General features: G+C 42.6%; 1 protein-coding gene across 1 annotated transcript; it reads right to left on the bottom strand.

The window, feature by feature from the left end:
• Nucleotides 1-734: 734 nt before the first annotated feature.
• Nucleotides 735-10,573, bottom strand: LOC105911847 (speckle-type POZ protein-like B). The gene is made up of 12 exons (XM_012840700.3): nucleotides 10,380-10,573; nucleotides 7,804-7,914; nucleotides 6,356-6,483; nucleotides 5,573-5,694; nucleotides 5,128-5,279; nucleotides 4,712-4,839; nucleotides 3,948-4,125; nucleotides 3,651-3,706; nucleotides 3,329-3,451; nucleotides 2,947-3,089; nucleotides 1,763-1,816; nucleotides 735-899 (listed from the first exon to the last, which is right to left on the bottom strand). Exons 3-12 carry the CDS (start codon nucleotides 6,431-6,433, stop codon nucleotides 755-757), a joined length of 1,179 nt encoding a protein of 392 aa, XP_012696154.1. The 5' UTR covers nucleotides 6,434-6,483; nucleotides 7,804-7,914; nucleotides 10,380-10,573; the 3' UTR covers nucleotides 735-754.
• Nucleotides 10,574-23,368: the final 12,795 nt, after the last annotated feature.

The following is a 23,368-nucleotide window of genomic DNA, read 5'->3' as shown; positions in this document are numbered from 1 at the left end:
ATTACATACACTTGTAATACATCACATTTTTTTTAACCAAATATTTAATGCAGGTCCTCAGCGTCTTCTTTTATGGCCATCACTGAGGAAGTTTTGAACAGTTTGTTTTCAATATGAGCAGCATCACCACCTCAGACTGGTCCAGAGCGAGAGAGCGCGTCGTCTTGTGACATTACGCAGTCCCGCTCCTGTTCCGTCACGTCTGATTCCACAAGTAGTAGTGGGGGGGAGGGGGGGGGGCGGTCAACAACTAGGATGGGCGACACAGCCCACTTCACTTCCGATACTTGACGTGCGATAAGGTCCAAAAGCGCCACACCATATTTTCAACTACTGCATTGTGGGAGACTAGTGCAATCTGGAGAGGCCTACAGTCAGCCCTGGCAGGCACGGGGTCACACACAGAGACACACGACGGGTGGGGGTGTGCAGCCAAGTGTGTGTGTTGAGGGAGGGCAGGTAAAGGTTTTTTGGGGGGGGGGGGGGGGGGGGGGGGGGTTGGTGGAGGGGTTGTCAGTTAAGGCCATGACAGAAATGACCTGTGGAGTCGAGGCTTCTTGATGTCATTTTCCTGAGCCAGGGAGCTGACGCAGAGGCGACCATGTTGTCAGAGTCCTTCCCCTTTCTGGCTGAGAGGAGTGCATTGTGGGACTGTCCTATTGCCCCACCTGGTCTCTGATATCAGGAGTGAGTGGTGTTGGGGGGAGGGGGAGGGGTTGTCGTGTCTTTCTGCAGTCTGTGGGTGTGGTGGGGGTCAGGACTGTTTTAGTCGTTTCCGAGGGAGCCCAAAAGGGGGACACTGGGCGGACGCCAGAGCACGGAACGCTTCGGCGACCAAGTGGGGGTGCGACTGGATCATCGCCTTCCAGCCCGCTGTCTCCATGATGTCAGCAGCGTGACTGTACGGCAAACACAAGGACACACAGTCAAGAATCAAGTCACACTTAATAATAATAATAATAGTAATATTAATAATAATAATAACAATAATGATAATAAGAAGAACAATAATAATAGATTCATCCAGTAGACACCCAATAGACGCTGGATCTTTGGTCTAGAATAGCATAAAAAAATGAAGGGCCATATTCATGAAGGGGTTCTTTCTTAGACGCGTTTAACATGACTAAACGCACAATGATCAGGCGTGATTAATAAAGCCCCAATTTACGAAAAGGTGATTATGCAAGAGGCGTTTAAAAAAAAAAGAAGAAAAAAAAAAGATGGTGGCTTGTTTTACGGGGGTCTAATGAAGTTTTCTGGGCAGTTAGCAAAATGGATGCACTGCAAATACTCGAGGTTGCTCAAGAGGAGATGCAAGAATGTTGTCACCGCCCAAGGGGGACTGATAGGAGCAATCCTCCAGAAGAGTTTGATGACCAAAACTTCACAATGCAATACAGAATTTCCATAGAACTATTTTGCAGTCTTCTGAACCTTATAAAATGTATAAATTAGCAAATTATAAAATTTCTGAAGTGAAATTTTTACTGTTTACTTTTGGACACGTTGGCAATGTCTCAATGAAGGTGATCCTTTTTTTGAACGCTGATCATCGTGCGATTTGCCAAGTTACACGAGACCTGCTAAGCAGGTGCTGATCATCGCACATAAATTACAATCATCGCGGTTAAGCTGGGTGCATACAAGCTATGTTTATCCGGTGTTTAAGGCTTAAACCTTGACCAGAAAAAACACAGGCTAAACAGCCGTCGCAAATCTTTAACTAAGAATTTTACTTTAAAAATAGCCATGTGCTCACCTGTTGTTCCAGTTCTTCCCATCTTTACAACCTAGCTGCCTTAACACACTACATCTGCAGAAAAGAACACAGAGAACCAGGGAAGAGAGTGAGGTATAGTTGTTTATCTTAATGGCTGATAAAGTGAGATACAGTGTGTAGTGTGATATGCACATGCTCCCACACTGTGTATTTGTCAGTGGCTGTGTTTGTGTTAGGGAGGTGCATATTAAACGTTTTTCATATTCAAATATACGACAGCGTCCACAAATGGTTATTCAGTTATTCACAGGGCTGGCCGTAAATGGAAATGTACCTGGGAAAGTAGTACAACCTTTTATTGTGAGTGGGTATAGAGCTGTAGTGCTTACATCACAAAAAATAGAACTTTAACCCAATGGCAGAAAAACGACTGTCTAGTCGTTAGCCTACCATAGCGCAGAACAGCCTATGCCCTCTGAATATACTACCAAATTCACGACATTGACTTGTCACCATGACCTTCCTGGCAGATTCGACATGAAGTACCTGACCTCCAGTACAGTTACCCTGATAATATAAGCTGAGCTATTTGTTTAACCACCCCTTAGTCTATACTGTCTCTTAAAGGGCTTATAAAAGCCTAGAGGGCTACAAATGGACCTAACCAGGGTTTGTGTCCGATATCCAACTTAGAGTAGCCTATAGCATAACAGCAAAAAGCATTTCTGTTGTTATTTAGCTTGGTTAGTCTTAGCTTTGCGGCTAAAGACATCCGGGCTAGCTGTGACGAAATGGTTTGTGACGTGAACTTCTACAGCTCATGTCACCATACAAATAAACACAGAATTTGTTGTGAGTTTGCATACCATCTCCACAAATTACCAATTGAATTATGTGAAGTGAGTATTTGCTAAAGTATCCCTTATTTTCTCATAACTTCCCATGATTATGTGCATGTACAGAATAACCAAATAGGGAAACTAGTATTTCAATAGTTGTGCTTCAAACTGTTCTCCGGATATTCGGATATTGCACACCCCTAGTTTGTGTGTGTGTCCATATGGTTGATAAAGTCAAAAAGCATGTGCTTTGTGTGTGCTCGCATTAAGGCCATCAAATACAACTGTTCCTTGAAAAACAAAAAAAAACATTTAAATATCACCAGGCCTACATGCTGCTAACTACTGTGCATAGTCGGTGCAGTGATTAAGTGTGTGTCTGACCTGTTGATGAAGTCTATGGCTTGTGCTTTGAGCTGCTCCGCACTGTGCAGGTCGGCGAGGATGAGGATGTCGGCCACGTTCTCCACCGAGAGGCTGTTACACAGCGCCTCCTCACACATGACCTTCAGACGCTCCAGAGCGTACTACACACACACACACACACACACGGAAAAGGAAGAGTAAGCTGCTACTGCTGAGATAAGTAGATACAGAAGTGTGATGGGGAAGCTGAAGAGAGTGCCTGCTATGAGTGTGTGTCTGCAGGTGCTGCGATCAAGAAATATGGCATTAGTGGGAAATACGTATATATGTATGCGTGTTGTGTGCGAGACAGCTGGACAATGAGCATGCGTGTGTGTGTGTGTGTGTGTGTGTGTCTCACCTTGTCTGCTGCAGCCAGCAAGTTGTCAGCCATCTTCTCCAGGTTGGGGGCCTTCCCCGTGTAGATGAAGCCCATCATCTCTTTGAAAACAGCAGGCTCCACGTCACTAATGTCCACACGGTTCTACAACATGACAAAAACAGCTTGAGGCTTCACAGGACACGCATCATCAAAGCATCTCGCTTTGGGCTTTAAACTGTTTACACATTTCAGCATTTGTAAAGGCTGCAACAGAACACAGTAATGTCATTTGATTTCATTTTTTTCCTGCTATGTTAGTTATGCGTGATGTGTGTTTGAGGTAGCAATACTGAGAACACACCTTTTTGCTTTCTTCCATCTTGTGTTCAAACATGGCGTTGAATACTGGTGACCTGGCTGCCAATTAGAGAAGAAAAGGAGAAATATAAATCTGTAAATAACTTCACAACTACTGATTAAAACTTAAATGTATTAAATAATTCCAGCCAAAAGACAAGTACAATCATTCATTGCAGTTTGGGTATATGGATTTCTTACTGGCACCTTACTATGAATCAACTTCTTATCACTCTATATCTCTCACTCACACACACACACACACACACACACACACAAACACACGGGTAGTATGACTTACCTGCTAGGATAGATTTGTGTGCTTTAAATTCCTGCCCCCCCACAAAGAGGCTGCAGTCGGTGAACCTTGACCCCTCCCAGAGGCTGCCCAGGTCATCCGACAGCTGGCATTCCGGAACCTTCAGCACGTTCGTGTTGGACTGTCCCGAGATGTTCACCGAATCCTGCACCACACTTACCTAGTTGGGGAAAAAAGAAGAGAGTGTTAAGAGAGATGGAGGGGACCTCATGTTGGGTCAAATTCAACGAAACTCCACAAGATGCATTAGTGGGACATCCATAAACCCTTCAAAAGCATTTACACATACCACACACACATACACTTACTTATACAAAGACAAAACAAATGTTGGGGTTACAGACAGACATATTAATGAAATAATCTAAATATATGAATATTAATAAGCACACTCTTGTCAACAGGGGATGAAGCTACAGAACCTTTAAAAATGACACTTCTGTCTTTCAGGTTCCAACCATTGGTGTCTTTGATAATTTATTCCCAAAGCACTGAGATGTTTGGGGACATATCTGCAGCCGGACCTCAGGGCAGGGTTCTGGCAGAGTGTACGTTAATGTGTAGCTAAGCAACAACTAATTATGGGATGGATCTGGTCCTGATATTTGGCAATTTGCCAGGTCTCTACCAGATAAAGGGCCGACCTATTCCAGCTCCAGAGTGATGACAGAAAGACTGGGTTGGTCATCAACTGGTGGGTTCCGCACCATTTCCCTCTTTCCACTGGTGTTCTTGCAGACATTTACCTCACAGAAGAGAGTGAGCTTGTCGTCCGGTAGGAGCCCATTGGCCTCATCTAGGAGGAAGTCCCTCCTGATGAACTTCTTGAAGCCCCAGTCCTTGCCTTGGACGAAGCGGTATGCTCTTTGGCTTTCTGTGATAGGAGGAGGTTTACAGACCAGTCAGGCAAAAACTATCCCCTGTCTGGACTATTTTACATTTCATCGACAGACTGAGAGAAAAAAATAAATATATACAATGGCAAGCAATACATTTGATGAACTGTCCTAAACAGACACATCAGATTACATCACGTTTAAACCCTTATGCAGAAAATACAAAATGGATACAGTAATTAAAGAGCACATTAAAGCTGAATTTCTCAAACCTTCCTACTGGGAGTTTATGCGTGATTTAATATTCCCTGACTAGATGAACTCACCCATAGCTTTAGTCTCTTCTCGTTTGGCGTTCAGTAAGGAGAACTTGAACTTGGCCCTGACTTCACTTTTGGGACAGCTGACCAGCAGTAGATACAGTGAAAGGTAGTCTTTACTCTCCTCATCCAGCCCTTTAGGGTTCACACGCAAACACCTGCAGGGAGAAAGGAGGGAGAGAGAGAGAGAGAGAGAAAGAGAGAGAGAGAGAGGGAGAGAGAGCGAGAGAGTGAGGGAGAGAGAACGAAAGAGAAATGAGAGAGAAATGAAAGTGGACCCAGAGTGTGTTACACAAAGCCAGTGCAAACAGTGTGTTTGTGTGTGTGGGTCTCAAAGTTGTGTGTATCAACCAATCCCTTTGACCATGTGCATTTCAAAAGAGTGAGGATTAATACTCCTGTGTCTGTGTGTCTGTGAGAGAGAGAGAGATCAGAGCTCTGTTCTGCTCACCATTTCATCTTGTCATTGGGGCCTGATGAGAAGGTGGAGCTCTTGAGCACCTCGCCCATCTCCTCTCGGCAAAAGCTGAAGTTGTTGATGGTCCACATGTAGGAGAACTTCACCACTTTTACCTGAGGGGGAGCAACACAACAGTTATTCACACACACACACACACACACACACACACACACACACACACACACACACACACACACACACACACACACACACACACACACACACACACACAACACACACACACACAACACACACACACACAACACACACACAGTGTGAGAAATTGAAATGTACCAACGGAAAGACCAGCCACACTTCAAGTCATAACTGTCATGATAAGCATGATAATGTTGGGGTGTTGACTAGATGAGAGATTTGCCCATAGCACTGTCAACATTTTCAGTGAGAACTACATCTGAGTGAAGAGCTTTCAGACAGCCTGTGCTATCAGTGGCAAGCAGAAGAATACACATATCTGCACCACTGTGCCAGTTTGTGTCCACTGGTAGACAGAATCAGATGTAAACACCCACAAACCTATGTACATCACCATCTTATCACACATGTAAATACACATACAACTGGGAGTGGTGCCAGTTATTTGCCACAGACCATGTACACACAAATAAATACACAAAAAAAGAGAACACACACACACACACACACACACACACACACACACACACACACACACACACACACACACACACACACACACACACACACACACACACACACACACACACACACACACACACACACACACACACACACCTGTGTGTAGCACCAGCTCTCTGCCACAGGTCCTGCTGTCATCTCCCCCGGGGGAGGGGGCGTGGGGACCCGTGACATGGCCAGCTCCACCCCCCCGCTGACTTCCCTTATGAAAATCACCACGCAGCCTTCAACAAACAAACAAACAAACACACACACACACACACACACACACACACACACACAGGTTAGTGAATCACATATGAAGCCATGTTTCCCATTTCCTGTTAAAAAGGAGACAAAGTCTTCAAAACAACAAATCGGAGCAAGCACAGACAACACCTTAGCAAACATAATTCCTCACCCACGCTGGCATCAGCAAATGTAAGGACAGCCTCAACACAAGGCTCGACTGAAATCATGGTAAAAATCCTACATGACTGGTTCATGTGTAGCTATAACCCTCAAGAATGTCCTAGGACCATTTTGCAAACGTACAAAGAGAATCAGAGGTAGGTGGCTTTATCCTACTGAGAGGAACAGGTCAAAGGTAAACGCCAGACTTGCAGAAGAAATTATTGCTAATTGAGTTGGCATTTCTTAATGCTTTGATTACATATTTCAAGACTGGAGAGGCTACACATAATGTTCTGGAATAATTGAATTCAATTTCAAGTCAAACTCCCCTTTTCAGTGTAATCTGAGAAATGTATATGTAATTACTAGGGTAGGGTTTACCACCAACAGTACAAATGACTCATGTGCAGTAATACAGGTCTACTGCACATGCACTACACAAAGGTCAAGTGTGTGGTTGTGGCTGCCTGACAAATGAATTGCTTGGGCATGCCTTCACAGCATAAAGGTAATTTAACAACTATGCAAATATATAATATAACCACTATGCAAATATGAATGCAGTTGAACTACAAGCAAACTACTGCAAAATGTAGTTAAAACTATTAATGTACTGCTAAATGCAGTTAAAACTTCTATTATCCTGAAAAATGTATCATCTGGTGGTGTAGTTCACCTCTCCCCAACACTGAGAATGAAGCTGGAAACCCCCTCACTATTACAATAAAGAGGCTGTAGTTCTTGTAAACACTTTTGAATACTGCTGAATGAGTTTTTAAGATCCAGTTCTAGTTTCTGTTCACCATTGTCTTTGCATGACCTGACTAACCATGAACAGCTTAATTAAGTAGAATGCAGGATTGGGGACAAAAACTGTGAATATGCTGCTCAGTCATGTGCCCAAAAGGTCCTGCTGTACTGAGAACAGTTGCCTGACAATGCAGAGGAAAGTCCTGGGTATGCTTTGGAATAACCTTGTCAAAAGAACCACAAGAATATTTGCTCTTTGTGCTCTGTGACACGGTCTCAACTGCTGAGACCGTTTTTTTCTCTGAAGTAAACCCCTGCTTCAGCTGTGTGATTGTTTGTGTGTGTGTGTGTAAGTGTGTGTGTGTGTGTGTGTGCGCGCACACACATGTGTGCAATCTTACTTTGAATCTGGAGAATGGCTGGGCTCTCATGCTAGCCGTGATGGCATCCCCAGAAAAACGCAGGGGAGGGGGGGTCAGTGCATGCTCGCCACAGTCACAGTACAGGCCATTCTGTGAGAAAGAAACCGAAAGAGAAGAATATGAGCCGTGAGCAAAATCCAGCTAATTTTGTTCCTTTTATTGTATTACAATTCAAATGTTACTGTCTAGTTTAATGACATGACTACCACATGGTTAGTCACGATGACTTATCACCTGGTTAGCTGCATAAATGGATGGATGCACTTGTCTGTGAGTGCACCCTATGCCTCACCCTTTTCACCACTTCATGGCTGTAACTCAGATGATCTTGTTATCAGAGTTTGTATAGTTTGTCAGAAATTAGTTTATGGGCAGTTAGACACCGCCAATACATTTCCAAAAGTAACTTATTCAAAAGGCAGGCAGAAAAATAACATCTGCTTTGGGGAGCTCTAGTAAAGTGTGGGCTGGAGAGGAGTGACACAGGAAGCTTTTCACATAGACCACTTCCCAGAGCCGACGACTCGAAAAAGCCCACTTGCCCTGTTTGAGGATGTGCACCCACACCACTGAGCCCTACAGCGCATCCTCATAAAAACAGACAAGCACCAGCATCGACGACACCACTCAGTCACGCACACAGAACACACACAACCAAAGATTGCAGCCAACTCGCACCCCTGTCAATTGAGTTTGGTGCATCAGCCCCATGTAAACCGGTAAATGGGTAAACATCGGTTGTGTGAGTGCGAGTGTGTCTGTCAACATAAAAGGGGCTACATTTGGCTGAGCGCCCTTTTTTTGTGTCGTTTTTTCGCAGTGCTGCTCTCATTAACTCCGAGCATGGCTGGAGATGTCAGCTGTCATTTTCAGGCGGCGAGAGAGCAGTGCTCACTGGGGAGTCTCTACAGGGGAGCTGCCAGGGCACATCCCTATGCTGCGAACCTGCTCCTGCTGCTGTTGCTCTGGTCCCAGGGGGAACGGTCTCTCCAATGCAATGGTTCATCTCACAAAAACACACCCAAAACTCAACCCGTACATAGCTCACAAAGACACACGTACACACACACTCACCATCCAGGATAGGCTTAGATAACCAAAACATGCAATCAACATCGATCGCACACCTCAACAAACATCCTGCCCAGGAAACAATTCACAAAAAACAATCGTTTGAGTAGGCCATGTGGCAAGGCCTGATAGGTTAATCTTGGTTCAACCTCATAGAGGATACTCTCCCTGACACTGCCTGGAGAGCATTACTTATCCATCACCTCAGTGCTCCTACTGTGCACTTAAATCTGGTCAAAACTTGCAACTGAAGTTCTTGCAACCAGACAGTTACGCAGATAGCCACTGTCTTACTATAATTATAGTCTGAAAGACGAGTTCTGTGTTGTTATGTCAGAGACACACACTAAATTCAGACTGGGTGACTGATAACAAACTGGAGGCCGTTTGGTCTGTGAAATGGAGAAAAGACTGGCATTCGTCCAGCTGATTCAACAGTCACAAAGGTTTAACCATATCTCGCAATACCGCATCTAAATGCTGATCCTGCAATGTATGGCTTTTCAGCAAACCAAAGCCATGTGGTGAAGAGGTCATCATAATACCAATAGTAACGATTCTACAATACCAACTTAACTGCAAGGTCCTAAAAATGAAAAGGCCAAAGGATTCTATGTCAACACTATTGCAAAACTGAGCGACTACTTGTGGACTATTGCTAACAGAAACACCTGCTGTACTGCTTAAACCTGTATTCCACAAAACAATATTTTTGAGTTGACTGAGTCAGGAGAAACCATTTTCGGTTTTACTCTTCAGCTATCCAGATAATTGAATACTGCTTAAGGGTAAAGCCCCTCTAAATTGATCATGATGGTGGCTTGCTTGCTACTTAGCTTGCTAAGTTAATTTGAGTTTAACTTGGTGCTTCACGCTTGTTTAACTTGGCTAACTACCTCATGAAGCGAACCTAAGTAACATGCTACTGACAAAAATAAAGGGTGTTGTTTCCAGTTTCACAGAAATCAAAACATAGGAATTTCACTAACTGAAAGAGATTTGACCAAGCCACAGGTAAGGTTAGCTATGCTCATGAAGCACAACCAAAAGGGTTTCGACATCATCACTTACAATATTTCCAAACATAAGATTGAACTAACATAACAGAAGTACCATTAGCACACCAAGCTAGCAACCTAACGCTTAGCCTGGCCTACATTTCTCTGAACAGCCCAAACAAGTAACTGGCTAGCCTGCCAAGTTAGCCCGCTGCCACTGCCAACAAAAACAAAAACGAAATCAAATGTCACAATACAACGTGACTCGAAATGGTTGCAATTGATATTATGTATAGTAATGTGTAAAAGTGTTACCACAGCGTTGCGAGTGATTAAAAGTGAGGCGACGTTTCTTTGTGTAACATTACCTAGCATTACTAGAAGCTGGAACCGCTAAAGTTAGCTGGAAACGTCAGCTAGGCGGCTAACATTAGCAGACACGAAAGCCTCGGAGGGTAACTAAATTAAAAAAATGAAAACACTTACAAATCTTTCCCATCCCTCCTCCACTTGTGACAGAATCTGAGTTCTTGGTTAGTTGACTGGTATAAGTTAACATTCGTAACCTGTAAAATAAGAGTGAACTTTTGGCCCTACTGATTGGAATGACTGATGTTTTCAAAGCACATAGCGGTGCACTCCTCTGTCCTGCAGCTTCCAAAGGGAACTGCGCATGTGCTTGAAACAGCTGCTTTAGAACTTCCTCTTGGCAATGGAATAACATCATTTTGTTGTCAATCGTGTCATTTTGATTACCCAGTAGGGCTCATGGAAACAAAATACACACAGAAAGTTGAAGGCCTCAGATCAACAATATTGTCAGATAAATAATAGCTGTATGACCTCGGAATGGAAAAACCTAAACAAGTACCTACTACTGTGACGAATGTAGGTGATGGAGAGCAGGTACAATAGACTGTCTACCAGTGGCTTACACACTTAATGCAAAATCATTAGCAAATTATTTAGATTATAGATCAAATTCAGCTTTCTCCCCGCTGCTCTTTTGGCTTATTTTTTATTATGTAATTTGTATCCTCAACACCTCACACTTGGACTGCACTTGTATGCAGATTACACTCATGGCACTGACTCCATTCCTGAACAACACATTGTTTTTGTCTTAGGCAGATGTCCATTTCAAAGTAGCTTTATTGTCAATTTCTTCACATGTCAAGACATACAAAGGAATCGATAGGACGTTTCCCACTCTCCCACGGTGAAACATATAAAAGTGCACAGGCACAACAGATAAGACAAGACATCTCCTAATACTAAGTAAACATAAAGATTCACGTACAGTGGTTATAAATACTATATATATAAATACTATAAACACTATATATATAAATACTATAAATACGTAATACAATTTTAAACGTAATACAAGTGATTAAAGTGCAGAGTCCTGAGTGATTTTTTAGGGGGGATTTTCAGCTTCTTGTCAGACTGGAGGATATGGCTGGGGGGAGTGAGGGAAGAGAATTTAGCTTCCTGACAGCTTGGTGTATGAAGCCATTTCTGAGTCTGGTGGTGCGGCAACGGAGGCTCCTATACCTTCTTCCAGAGGGTAGGAGGCTGAACAGACTGTGTGCAGGGTGGCTGGTGTCATTCACAATCGAGGTAGCTTTCCGGGTGAGGCGGGTGGTGTAGTATATGTCATGTTTTGTATGTGCATTTTTGAAGATGTTTTATTTCAATTTCAGTTCAACTTTATTCATTTATATGGTGCGATTAGCAATTGACATGGTCTCAAGGCATGTTGTAGAGCTGAGATTTAGTAAACAGAGACTGAAGGCCACAGAATCTCAAAAAAGCAGAAAAAACATTTTAATTCCCAGAAGCACTTTGTTCCATGTGACATATACAAGTGGATGTCAATTGACTCATGGGGCATGGGTTGGTCTGTTGGATATTCAGTCTGTCCCATAAAGAAATAAGATGCTTTCATGTGTAGAGCAGTCATTGTGAATACAATGGAACTGTGCACTGCTTATGTCCTTTTTAATCTAGATTTCATCCAGATGTTTTCCTCTCTTCTATACCCATAATGCAGAGGTTCTGATTGAATTCTTCAATGAGAGAGCGATGTTCTGTGATAGCAAACAAGACCCTTTTTTCTCGTTTCAAAAAGGAAGATTTTGATCACAGGCATCACATAGTTTCATGCTCATTTCCCAAATCAATAAAATCTCACTTTAAATCGTAGGCTGATGCTGGAATTTTTCTAGAATGCTTGGTGACAAAAACCATGCAAGACAATGAATGAGACAATTAATGTCTGTTAATTAAGATATGTGTCGGAGTAAATGGTACAGGGGTTGTCGGGTCATAAACTGGGACATGTCCTCTTATTCTTCCATTTAAATAATACACCAATGATCCTTCAGTGCCATCTCTCTGTCACTGATCTTTCTGAATAGAATATTTATTCATTAATGCTGTATGTTCATTAAATTTAATAGCTTCGTGTTGATATTCCAATGTAATGCCAAGATGTTCAGATGGATAGAAATGGATACAACAGAATACTTGATGCCAGTGAAAATGATTCTCTTCAAAATGACCCAGATGCCCCGAAAGATTTCTCATGTTGTTCACGGAAGCTTCTCAAGTACCTCAATTCCTGACCAGTACAGTAACACATGTGGCCTGTGGTGTTCAGAGGGTGAGAGCGAGTGTGTAGGAAGCTGACAGAGAGAGAGAGAGAGAGAGAGATCGTTTGAGCTGTGTAGGTGCGTTTGTGTTTGTGTTGTGTGTGTGTGTCTCTGTGTGTGTGTGTGTGTGTGTGAGAAAGAGAGAGAGAGAGAGAGAGAGAGAGAGAGATATAGAGAGAGAGAGAATGAGATGGAGTTTTATGAAGCCTTTTCCCAGTTTACCCCTCTGGCTCTCCATAACCCATTTAGGAGACCGGAGCTTTCTGTCAGATAGCAACCGCTCAGCTCAAAGACTCTTCCAGCCTGACAGAACAACCTTGATCTAATGCAGAGGCAACACCATCTTCAAGCACACCTGATTAGTGTGATTGACTTATAGATGGAGAAAAATGAAGTAATTTCATGTTTTTGAAGACAACATGAGTTCTTGTTGTGTGATGGGGAAAAGTTCTTGCGGATTAAGACTGAGAGATTGTCTGACAGCTGTGTGTACATCTTGTGGAAGTTTGAGAGAGATCAGTTGTCCCCTAGTGCCTCATGCGCTCCTGCTCTCTCTGACTGTAATAATTACCAGTCTTAATTAAGTCCATTGTTTGAGCCGTGGATTCTAATCCAGAGAGCTGTAATGAGTTTTAAAACCTTTAGCGAGAGCGAGTGAGAGAGAGATAGCAAGAGAGAGAGAGAGAAAGAGAGAGCGAGAGAGGAAGGGTATGATGGAAGAGTGATTGAAAGAGAACAGGAGAGAGTGGGAAGAAAGTGGGAGAAACGGAGCCAAGGAAGGGAAAGAGAGGAAGATGATTGATGATTATTCTTCACAGGAAGGAGATATACAATCCCTTCTTTCTGCTACCACAGCTGTAATCATCAAAGACTTATATTCCACACCGAGAAACCCTCTTCTTCTTCAGCTTGCTGATACTGCTCTTGTTTTATTGAACCTGTTCTCTTCCCTTCAGTATAGAATTAATGACAACGCTTTTAAGGTTACTTGTCTTTGTTTAGTTCTCTGCAGAGCCTTTTTTATTTTTGGAAATTTGTGGTCACCTTTATTGCAGCATACTTTGAAAGGCAACGTTTTACTGGGGTGCTGATAGCAAAAATGGGTTCTTTATGGTGGAAAACAATTTTGGTACAATTTAATTGAATATGTCGCTTTACAGAGCCCAGGGCCGTGGTGACAATCCAAATACAACTAATAGTTGTAGTTATAGTCACTGTTAAAGTTGTACTTAAATAAAATATGTATTTTCACTTATCACATGGCCTGGCCCAGCAGGGAGCATGTCCAGGGCGCACTAGCCAATACATCCAAACTGAATACCTCATGCTAATGCTCTAGTGACCTGCAATATCTTATACCATCTCAGGCATCTTGTAATGTTTTGTACCATCCTGTCTGTAAATATACCCATGTAGTCAATGGATAAACATGTGTATAAATATGTAGATATATTGAGTATATAGAGCTTACCTATGCAGCTATCTAACTGTTGCATGCCTGAGAAATATGGGGGTGGCTGCAAAAGGCAATATAACAATGCTCATCGTAAATAGTGCTTTACAACTTACCGCAAATCAAATTGATTCTACCCTTCCTCTCACACAATTCAATACCAGCCAGATAAATCTTAAAAATACATTGCAACACATGTTGCTGACACTTGAGTGTGTATTGTTGATGCTGGTTTTTTTCTGATTCTGGATTAGCTGGATTAAAGCCAGTTCCGTCTGACTGGAGGTCAGCCACTTGCAGCATTTCGCACCCCATGCGGTGCAGAGCAGCAAGCTTGCAGTAGTCGCAGCATCCGTAATGAGTTTGATTACTCTGCTAATCCTCAGCCTATCACACGCCTGCACTGTGAGTGTGCAGCCTGTAATCTTTTTAAGCGTGATGTGTTGTGTGTGTATGTGTGTGTGTGTGTGTGTGTGTGTGTGCGTGCATGTTCGTAGATATGCCTGTGTGCAGTGGCAGTGACAAGAGACTAGGCCTGCGAATTTAGACACTCTGGTAATCCACTATGTCAGGGTCTCTACCGCAAAGTCTTGCTCACACACACACACACACACACACACACACACACACACACATCTCCTTCCAGCGGCAAGTCTCTATGCTGTGTGAGTGCAGGGAAAGATGGAGCAGCACAAACAAACACTTCTCACGTGTTTAGTGGGTCACTGGCTTCCTGTATGACTTTAGAAAGAACCAGCACTGACCTTTATATGTGTGCCATACAGTTTAAGGGCAGGCACGCATTTTTACCTGCAACATAAACATAAGCACATGTTCTAGACTTGGGATTTACATAACAGAGAGCAATCTAAAATATGAAAGGTTCTTTTTTGGAAAAGGTTTTTTGTACCTGTAAAGTTCTTCACAGCTTTGAAGGCAAAACAAATTATAATTTAAATGCTCCTATCAAGGTTTGTACATCCAATGACAAAAATGTTCTACCTTTTAATTTTAAAATGGTACAGAATTAATTGAAATCACGCTTTCTGCCTGGATTGGTGCTTTTCTGTGTTTGTGATTGATGGAGGCTGGAGAACATTAAGCCAGATGTCACTGGCTTCCACTGTGCAAGAGAGTTGAATTTAAAATTATTTTATTGGTCTACAAAACCCTAAATGGTTTGGGCCCAAAATACCTCCTAGATCTTCTTACTCCATATCAACCATCAAGAACCCTTAGGTCGTCTGGAAAGGGACTGCTTACTGTTTATAGACCTAAGACAAAACATGGTAAAGCATCATTCAAATATTTTGCTTCTTATTCCTGGAACAAACTCCCAGAAACACTTAGATGTGGCCCAAATGTTGCTACTTTTAAATCAAGGCTCAAAACTTTCTTGTTTTGTCAGGCTTATGAACACTGATTTGCTTCATTGATTTGCTTGCTACAGGAGTACCTGTCTAAACTGTGAGTTGTAGCACCTACAGTATAATCCATATGATTGTGTTCTTCCAGTACACTTACTTTTTAATCTTTTATTTTTATGTTTATCACCTTCTTTTGACTTGTTTCACTTTACTCTTTTTTTTAATTTTATTTATTTTAATTCTTTATTGTCTTTCCTGTTATCGTATATGTAAAGCACATTGAGTTGCACGTGTGCATGAAATGCGCTATATAAATAAAGTTGTCTTGCCTTGCCTTGCCTTAATAGAGCTGTGTGGTAAAGGGTATTTTAGGTAGGTCTGCATAGGGCTCCAAACACAACTACTATTCAGCTTTGAACTTTCAATTCTTCTCCAAAAGACAGGCAGACCCTCTCCATTTTAAAAGTTTCAATTGAACACAAACAATTATCAACACATGCACAAAAGTATGGTTGGGTCCTTTGGTGTGATTAATTACTGAGAGAAATTGGCAAATGTAGGGAGCATTCAAAGAAATGTCTGCTGTTTGAAGTTAATCACCAAGCTATAGGCCTACGCCAATTGATAAGCTACAAATGAAAACTACCATCACAGTGAAGACCGGTGCCTCCTGCAAGTAAACTTCTCTTGAGCGTTCTGACTCTCCATTTCAACCCCCTTGTGCTGTGCAGCTTGTCAGAAGAAAGAACGTTGTGATGCGTGCAGAGAGAGAAATAAAAGGCGGTGATTCAGTCACAAGGCGTGTGTGAATTTTCCGTTTTGAAACGAGCGGCATAGATAACACTTTCTCTCTCTAACACACATACACACACACAAACATACAAACGCACACACTGCTAGGAAAGCTGCGTTCTGACATTTGTCGGATGGTGCCCTCCTTTCATCTCTCCGGCTGACAGCAAGCCTTAAAGCCGCTGTTTTATTTATGTCTAAATTTGTATTTTTACCCGAGGGAGACGGTCGGGAAAGCCGCAAAGCTGCTCGAGATTTCACGCGTTTAATGCAGCCTGTGCGCACTGACAGGGTAAATGGAGCACTTTATCATACGCATTTCTCTCAGGTATCATACTGTGTGTAGTATCCTTGCTAAACAAGCTAGTTTTTTAAACAATTTCAAACAATAAAATGAGAAAAGGTGCCCTGCCCGCCATCTAACAATTGTTATATTAGGCCTGTCAACTTGACAACAGCTGTTCCCTTCTTGCCCCCCTCTTAGGCCTATGCTCCCCTATAAACTGCACATTTGTTTTGTTTAGACAAACATGCACTTGACAAGGTTGGCTTTAAGGTCAACTTCCTTTGGCTAATGTGGTATTTCCACAGGAAGTTGACAAAGCACCTTCCTGTAAGGGACACTGCCATGATGAAGATTCATGAAGGATCGTTTTCCATGAACTTTTACAGAGTAACCTTTCTGTCGCCTGACGAATATTCAATAGCCAAGCACCAACCTATTACAGTTTGATTAAAGTAAGGGACGGTTTACTGATATAAAGATTGACGCAACACTACCTCTACTGACAGAGAAATCTGTTCACACAATATTTACTGCGTGCATGACTGTGTTGTCAATGTCGAACCCCTCCAGACAAAATAAGAAAACCGATGTTGCACAGTGTTGTGGACATTCTCTGAAAATTGATGGTAGAGAAGGCAAATTGTGAAAGAATGCATCCCCCCCCCCCCCTTGCTCACACAGTGATCCATTCATCATGATCTATCCCACTTCACTCTGCCAGTCTGAGCGCAATGCGCTGGGGTGACACTTTTGACATAGAGGGCAATGAGGAGGGGATCGTTTCTCAGAATCACAGTCCCTTCTCATCTTCCCTCACTCTGACTGTTCTCATATGAAAGCTATTCAATCTCACCACCACCACTCGAAAGGAAACGAAAGAGACATTTATAAGGCAGTGTACTAACACATTTTTTTTTCTTGGGTCAGAGGTTATTGACATGGCATTACTGGTGTAAAATTGCTCTGGGCACTGCGATGTGGATTGAAGATAGACGCTGCTTTGTTTGAGTGTCCACAGCCGCGGTTTTATCAGGGGATGCTGCCCGTGCCACGGTGTGGGAGACTAATGGCACCAAACAGAAGCATGCGGGAAACTCATCATCGGGATAAAACTCTGCTCACAACCAAACAGAGAGAACGATCAACATCCGTCGACTGATGAGTTTTTTTTTTTGCTTCACCTCCACCCATCACACTGGGTATTTGCCAAATAAAAAGGACTCATCTCATTGCTATTCCACCTTAGTTCCAGCAACCTCGAGAATCAATGAAAGTGAGACCGTGACCTGAACGCTCTCCAGCAGCACTGAGAGTTTGGGGTTGAGAGCAGGTCTTCATTCTCTCAGGGCCAGGTACACTTTTAAAGCGGAGATCTGTTCGCTACTCTCTTCTGTTCAAAGGCCACTGTGGTGCTCTTATTTAATGAGTACGCAGTGACCTTGTCACCCAAATGTAATCTCCGGCTTTGTAGAGTTAGCCAGCGACTGAATTAAGATTCAGCCCCTGGGCGACAGCAAGGACTTTTAATTTCGCTCTGACATTAAGACTTGGAGGCAGTGGGGCAAACCATGGAGCATTCACAGCGATCGCATACGCGCACACACACACACACACACACACACACACACACACACACACGCACATACATGCACACCTATACACACACAAACATGTACACATGTTAATTAACATGTAGACACACTTACACACTACACATACTTGCAATACACACATAGACGCACACAAACCTTATAACCTAAATACATAATCTCTGGAGAAGCCTGTATTTCACTGGGACACTTCAAACACACAAACTGACACATAACACATACACAAACACTCGCACACTTATATATGCACTCATATAATCCTTATACTTGTGACACATATCTCTTCAATATCAATAAAGCTACATGTTTTCTCTCTCTGTCACACAAACACACACACACACACACACACACACACACGCACACACACGCACACACATGCACACACACACACACGCACGCACGCACACACGCACGCACGCACGCATGCACACACACACACACAACCCCTGAAGTTTTTTTCTGACATACTTAAACAAATCCAAAAAGGATTACAGCTTCACGCATACACATACACACACACACACACACAAAAAGCAAGTTCCTGTGAACATTTTCCTACATGGCATTAAAAAGCAACCATTTCCTCAGTCTCCAGGGATAGTTTATGACACCCAGACATCTCCTGTCAACCAATACACATTAAATATCTCCATCGCAGGCCAGGAATGGAATCACTTAGAGATGTGCTTGATTGGAGCCTCTGTACGTAAAGTTCATATCTGACATTCGCTTCATTTTAATTTAATGATCAAATGAACTGGAAAGTGATTAATTAATTATCGAGGCATTTGCATGACTATCTGAAATTGACTGAAAGGCTTACAGTAATGTGGGGGTGATACAGACCTGCAGTACCTGTATTGAAGAGCTTTGTGTCACAGTTGTTTTGATGTGGCATTGCATAATGATGTGTCTTCACTAAGAGATGCAGGTCAATATTTTTGGGAAAAGTGATGGCTGCTTTTGGGCGCAGCCAAAACAAACATTTTGTGAAGTGCTGCATCAGGGTTTATTTATTCAAACATGTACGTATTTGTGTGCATATGCATGCATTTATTTATTATGGAACCATCTCAGGTCAGGAAACCATTCTAAGAACCTAATGTTTTATATCTCTTCTGTTCGAGGTTGTGCTCTACCGGGGCAGTTGAACTTAGAGTTCTGTAAGATAAATGAAACTCCTACAGATTCTTTGCATCGGGGTTGCAGAGTTTAGTTGTAATCCTGTCTTACGATGTGAGTCTAGGTCATTGACTCCCTCTTGAGCATCTGATTACCACTGGCTTTGCCCTGTACAATGTGCGATTAGACCAACATACCAGATTCAATAACTGAAAGGTGCAGTCCTCGATTCTGGGGAAAGTTTGTTGATATTTGAGTACAACAGCCAATTAAAATACACCCTATTCCATGCTCCCGAAGCAACATGTTGATTGGCTGGAATAGTGTATGGCTCGGTCAGAGCCACTGTTTGTTTACGGATTGAAACTCATTTACGAAGTTAATACTGTGCATGAACACTGGAATTTTGTTGAACGCAGACACTGGACAGACAGCTAGAGGACAGTGAGAAGAATTTAGCTGAATTCGCCAAAAAGTGTAATGAATTATATCAAAGACTGCACCTTTAATACGGAAGCATCTAAAGACGCCAACAGACTGTGAGATTTCAGAAATCTTATAATTTATGCAAGCCACACTGTGTGAATGAAGTTGGGGACGACATCAAGTGTGATGTATTAAGACTGTGCGATGATAACATAACACCTACTGAATCATTGGGTACGATGCAAGTCAGTAGGGAGGGAAAATGGAGTGCATGGGGTGCGTTCCTATCGGAGAGCAGTTTACATGTAAAATCCCATCGAACTGGCGCTGCAAGTCCTCAGCGGTATCTTTCCACGTCCCTCTTGGTGTGGTCATGATAACACCTGGAGGACACAAGGCTTCTGCTGCCAACATTTTCTTCTTTGGAATCCCAAACATTTAGTTTTGCAGGTTTTACCTCCATCTATCTATCTACACTGGGTTTGGCACCAGTGTCATTTTGTGCCGCATTCCTATTGATTGGTTAGTAGACGTAGGTCATAGCAGCTGTCACATTGTGAGATGGTCATTCTAAATTTCTGTCACTGTTCAAATTAAGTCCCAGGCTAACTTTGGTCGGAAGTCTGTCTAAACGGCCATCTTTGAACATCTTTCACAGTGCGAAGTAAGACCAACGTTTTGGAGCCAGGACCAAAGAAATCACCACGTTTCTTTCACTTTGGTCATCTTTTGTCGGGATAGGCCAAAATCACACAGTGTATAGCCGCCAAAAGAGTTGGAGAATTTGTTGGTATGTGAAGTAATTCAGAAGATATTTGGGGAAGTTAGTTGCTGATACAAGCTTTCAGAAAAGGATTATGGTATGGTGTGTTTGTGTGTGTGTGTGTGTGTGTGTGTGTGTGTGTGTGTGTGTGTGTGTGTGTGTGTGTGTGTGTGTGTGTGTTTGTGTGTATGTGTGTCTGTGTGTGTGTGTGTGTGTGTGTGTGTGTGTGTGTATGTGTGTGTGTGTGTGTGTGTGTGTGTGTGTGTGTGTGTGTGTGTATCTGTCATGTATGTGTATTTTGTGTGTGCTTTCGTTGTTTACTGGCTACTCAAAACTCAGGTGTTTCAGTCTGTGTGCACATACGTACCTACAGATGGAGGGAGAGAACTGTACGCTGAAAGGGATTTAACTGTAAGTGCTTATCTCAACATCTCTTTATCGGATGGTTGAGAATGTGTGAGAGAAGACAAAACGCTCTGGCTCCAAGGTGATTTTCTCAGGGATTTTACCATAATGTCTGACAAAGTGGAATAATAGAGGAGTCCTTATCGGAGCGATCAAGGGAAAATAGATGGTTGTTGTCAAAGCGCTGCAGGGGTGGGGGAGGTGGAGGATGGTGGTAGAGAGATAGTAGGAGTACTTTTAGTCCACATGAAAACCTAGCCAAAGGGCCTTAACCCTTTATTATCAACAGAGGAAAGCCTGTGAATAATACAAATACAAAGTCTTTGAAAACTGTGATACCATATTGTGATACTTACAGTGTGTGGAATAATATGAGGCATTTAGGCTGTTTCTGTTTAAATTATTACTTAAAATATCACTATTGGCTCACTATTCACTCACTTACATAATGGCATCTTAGGGTGTGGCTGTGTCTGTGTATGGCTGTCAATATATTGAAGTTGAAAGGCTACAGTTGCTGCAACAGATTGGCCCCTACAAAAACACTTTCCTACCTGTTTGTCAAATCACAAGAGGAAATAATTTTCTTCCTATGAGAAATCTTGTTTGGTTTAATTTGGTTGAAAGTGTATATTGATCGAGATATGCCACAAGGGGAACTTTTTCACTCACAGTAATTGGCAGTTGCTTGCTGGGAGAGGATCAAACCTTCAACCTTCAAGAAAGTGACTAATGTTCAGTCTACAAAGAAGATGTGGCTCCCACTTATATTTTTGAAGCAATTCTGTAGCTTACCAATTACTCAGAAACCTCATGTTGATGAGTGAAATGATATTCACTTACATTACATGGGGTTTTATACCACGGCTTTGTTTGATTTCCTAGTGTGACACATTCTTAAGAACATCAAATTACTTTTGATACTTGCACACCTATGAAGTAGTCCTGTTTTTTTTTTTTTACCATATTACACTTGCTTATCAATTTGCCAAGTTCGTTGTGAAGTTTAAATTAACTGTTGCGTTGTCACGGTGTTCCAAATAGGTGGGCCAATGGAGGTACAGAGAGTAGCGACGTGTTAAATATGTCTGAAATAGCTTTTTGTACCATTACACTACATCTGGGCTAAGGACCACAGTGATTTTACAAAGCTAATGGTGTATTCTGGCATTAGCTGGAAAGTTCCCATTTCGGAACATCCCACTTTCCGAGTTGAAAGCATTCACTTAATGACAACAAACAGGTGACAGTATTGACAGTTATGCAGAGACGTTATAAGGGAGGAGACAAAACACTGATGGGAAAATGAATTGGGTGGGGGGGGGGGGTCTGTAACGCTAAATATGGCAGATTTTTGTAACTGGGAGGCCTGCCCTGTATTATAAAGAGACAATCACATTGTTGACGTTGTTCGTTGTTGGCATTACTGACGTTTCGCCTGACCTGAATGTTCTGTTTATTTACACTATTAGCATAGCAATAACTGCATTGTGAAAATTGGTGCATGCGGACTGAGCAACACGAAGAATAAAGTCCTTTTTAGCGGTTGGGAAAAAATTTTACTTGTGAAACATTAGCTTACTAGTCTGAAGAAAGCCAAGGTGGTTTTCTTCAGACTGGGGCATCTGGGACCAGTTCTTGTTTTCCTTGGTTTTCAGTATTTCAGCATGCCGACGATAATCCACAGAAATTTAAAAAAGCTAAGGCCTCAGAATTCACAGACGATTTATATCTAACTAATTAATTAAAATGAGCGAAACTGTGTAAAATGGTGAGTATGCTAAGCATCCTATTTGGCTCAGAACTGAAATGACATTGAACCAACCTATCATACCCAGGTCACTATTACAGAAAAGAGGACCACCTTTGATGAGGCACAGCGAGAACTCTGTGAGAACAGTATGGATGCCCCAGGGGACAGATAGCACTCCCAACGTGTACATGGAGCTATAAAGATTGTACACAGTGTAGTCAATGCTGTTATGGTCATGTTAATAAAGCTGCTTTTGAACTGCAATGAAAAGGAGGTAGATATATGGATAGATACAGAAAGATTGAGAGAAAAGACAGACATAACATTTACAGTGATATAAATAGAGGGGGAAATAAGGGAGAGTGGGACAAAGAAAGAGAAAGAAGGACAGAGAGGAGACAGAGAAGAGCTGCGCACTAATTAGCACCCTGCTCACAGCGCAGTGTCAGAGCAGTGGCGGCCTCAGCCCTGTGAGACGGGCGACCGAGTGACAGAGATGGATCGCCGGCATTCCCGAGCGAAGCTGCCCGTGGATCAACATGTCTGTCCACGCGAGTGAGGCAGCTGCAGCCCCAGCTCCCGCTCCACTCTCAGCCCGGCTGATAATTTTTCTAATTAACCTCCAGAACGTTGTCTGATGTATCCCCCCTCGCCTGTGAGCGGCGACAGGGGCCACAAGCTCTCTCTCTCCCTCTCTCTCTCTCTCTGTCTCTCTCTCTCTCTCTCTCTCTCTCTCTCTCTCCCTCTCTCTCTCTCTGTCTCTGTCTGGTTTTGACTGTTCCTTAGAGAGCCAGCTCTGAAGCCATGTGGACTGACTGGATTGAATGGCAATCCTCAGAGT

This window comes from Clupea harengus, chromosome 21 (genome assembly GCF_900700415.2).
Source record: "Clupea harengus chromosome 21, Ch_v2.0.2, whole genome shotgun sequence".
In the NCBI taxonomy this organism is placed as follows: domain Eukaryota; kingdom Metazoa; phylum Chordata; class Actinopteri; order Clupeiformes; family Clupeidae; genus Clupea; species Clupea harengus.
The sequence above is the reverse complement of the archived record's forward strand: the minus strand, read 5'-3'. Positions and strand labels throughout refer to the sequence as shown.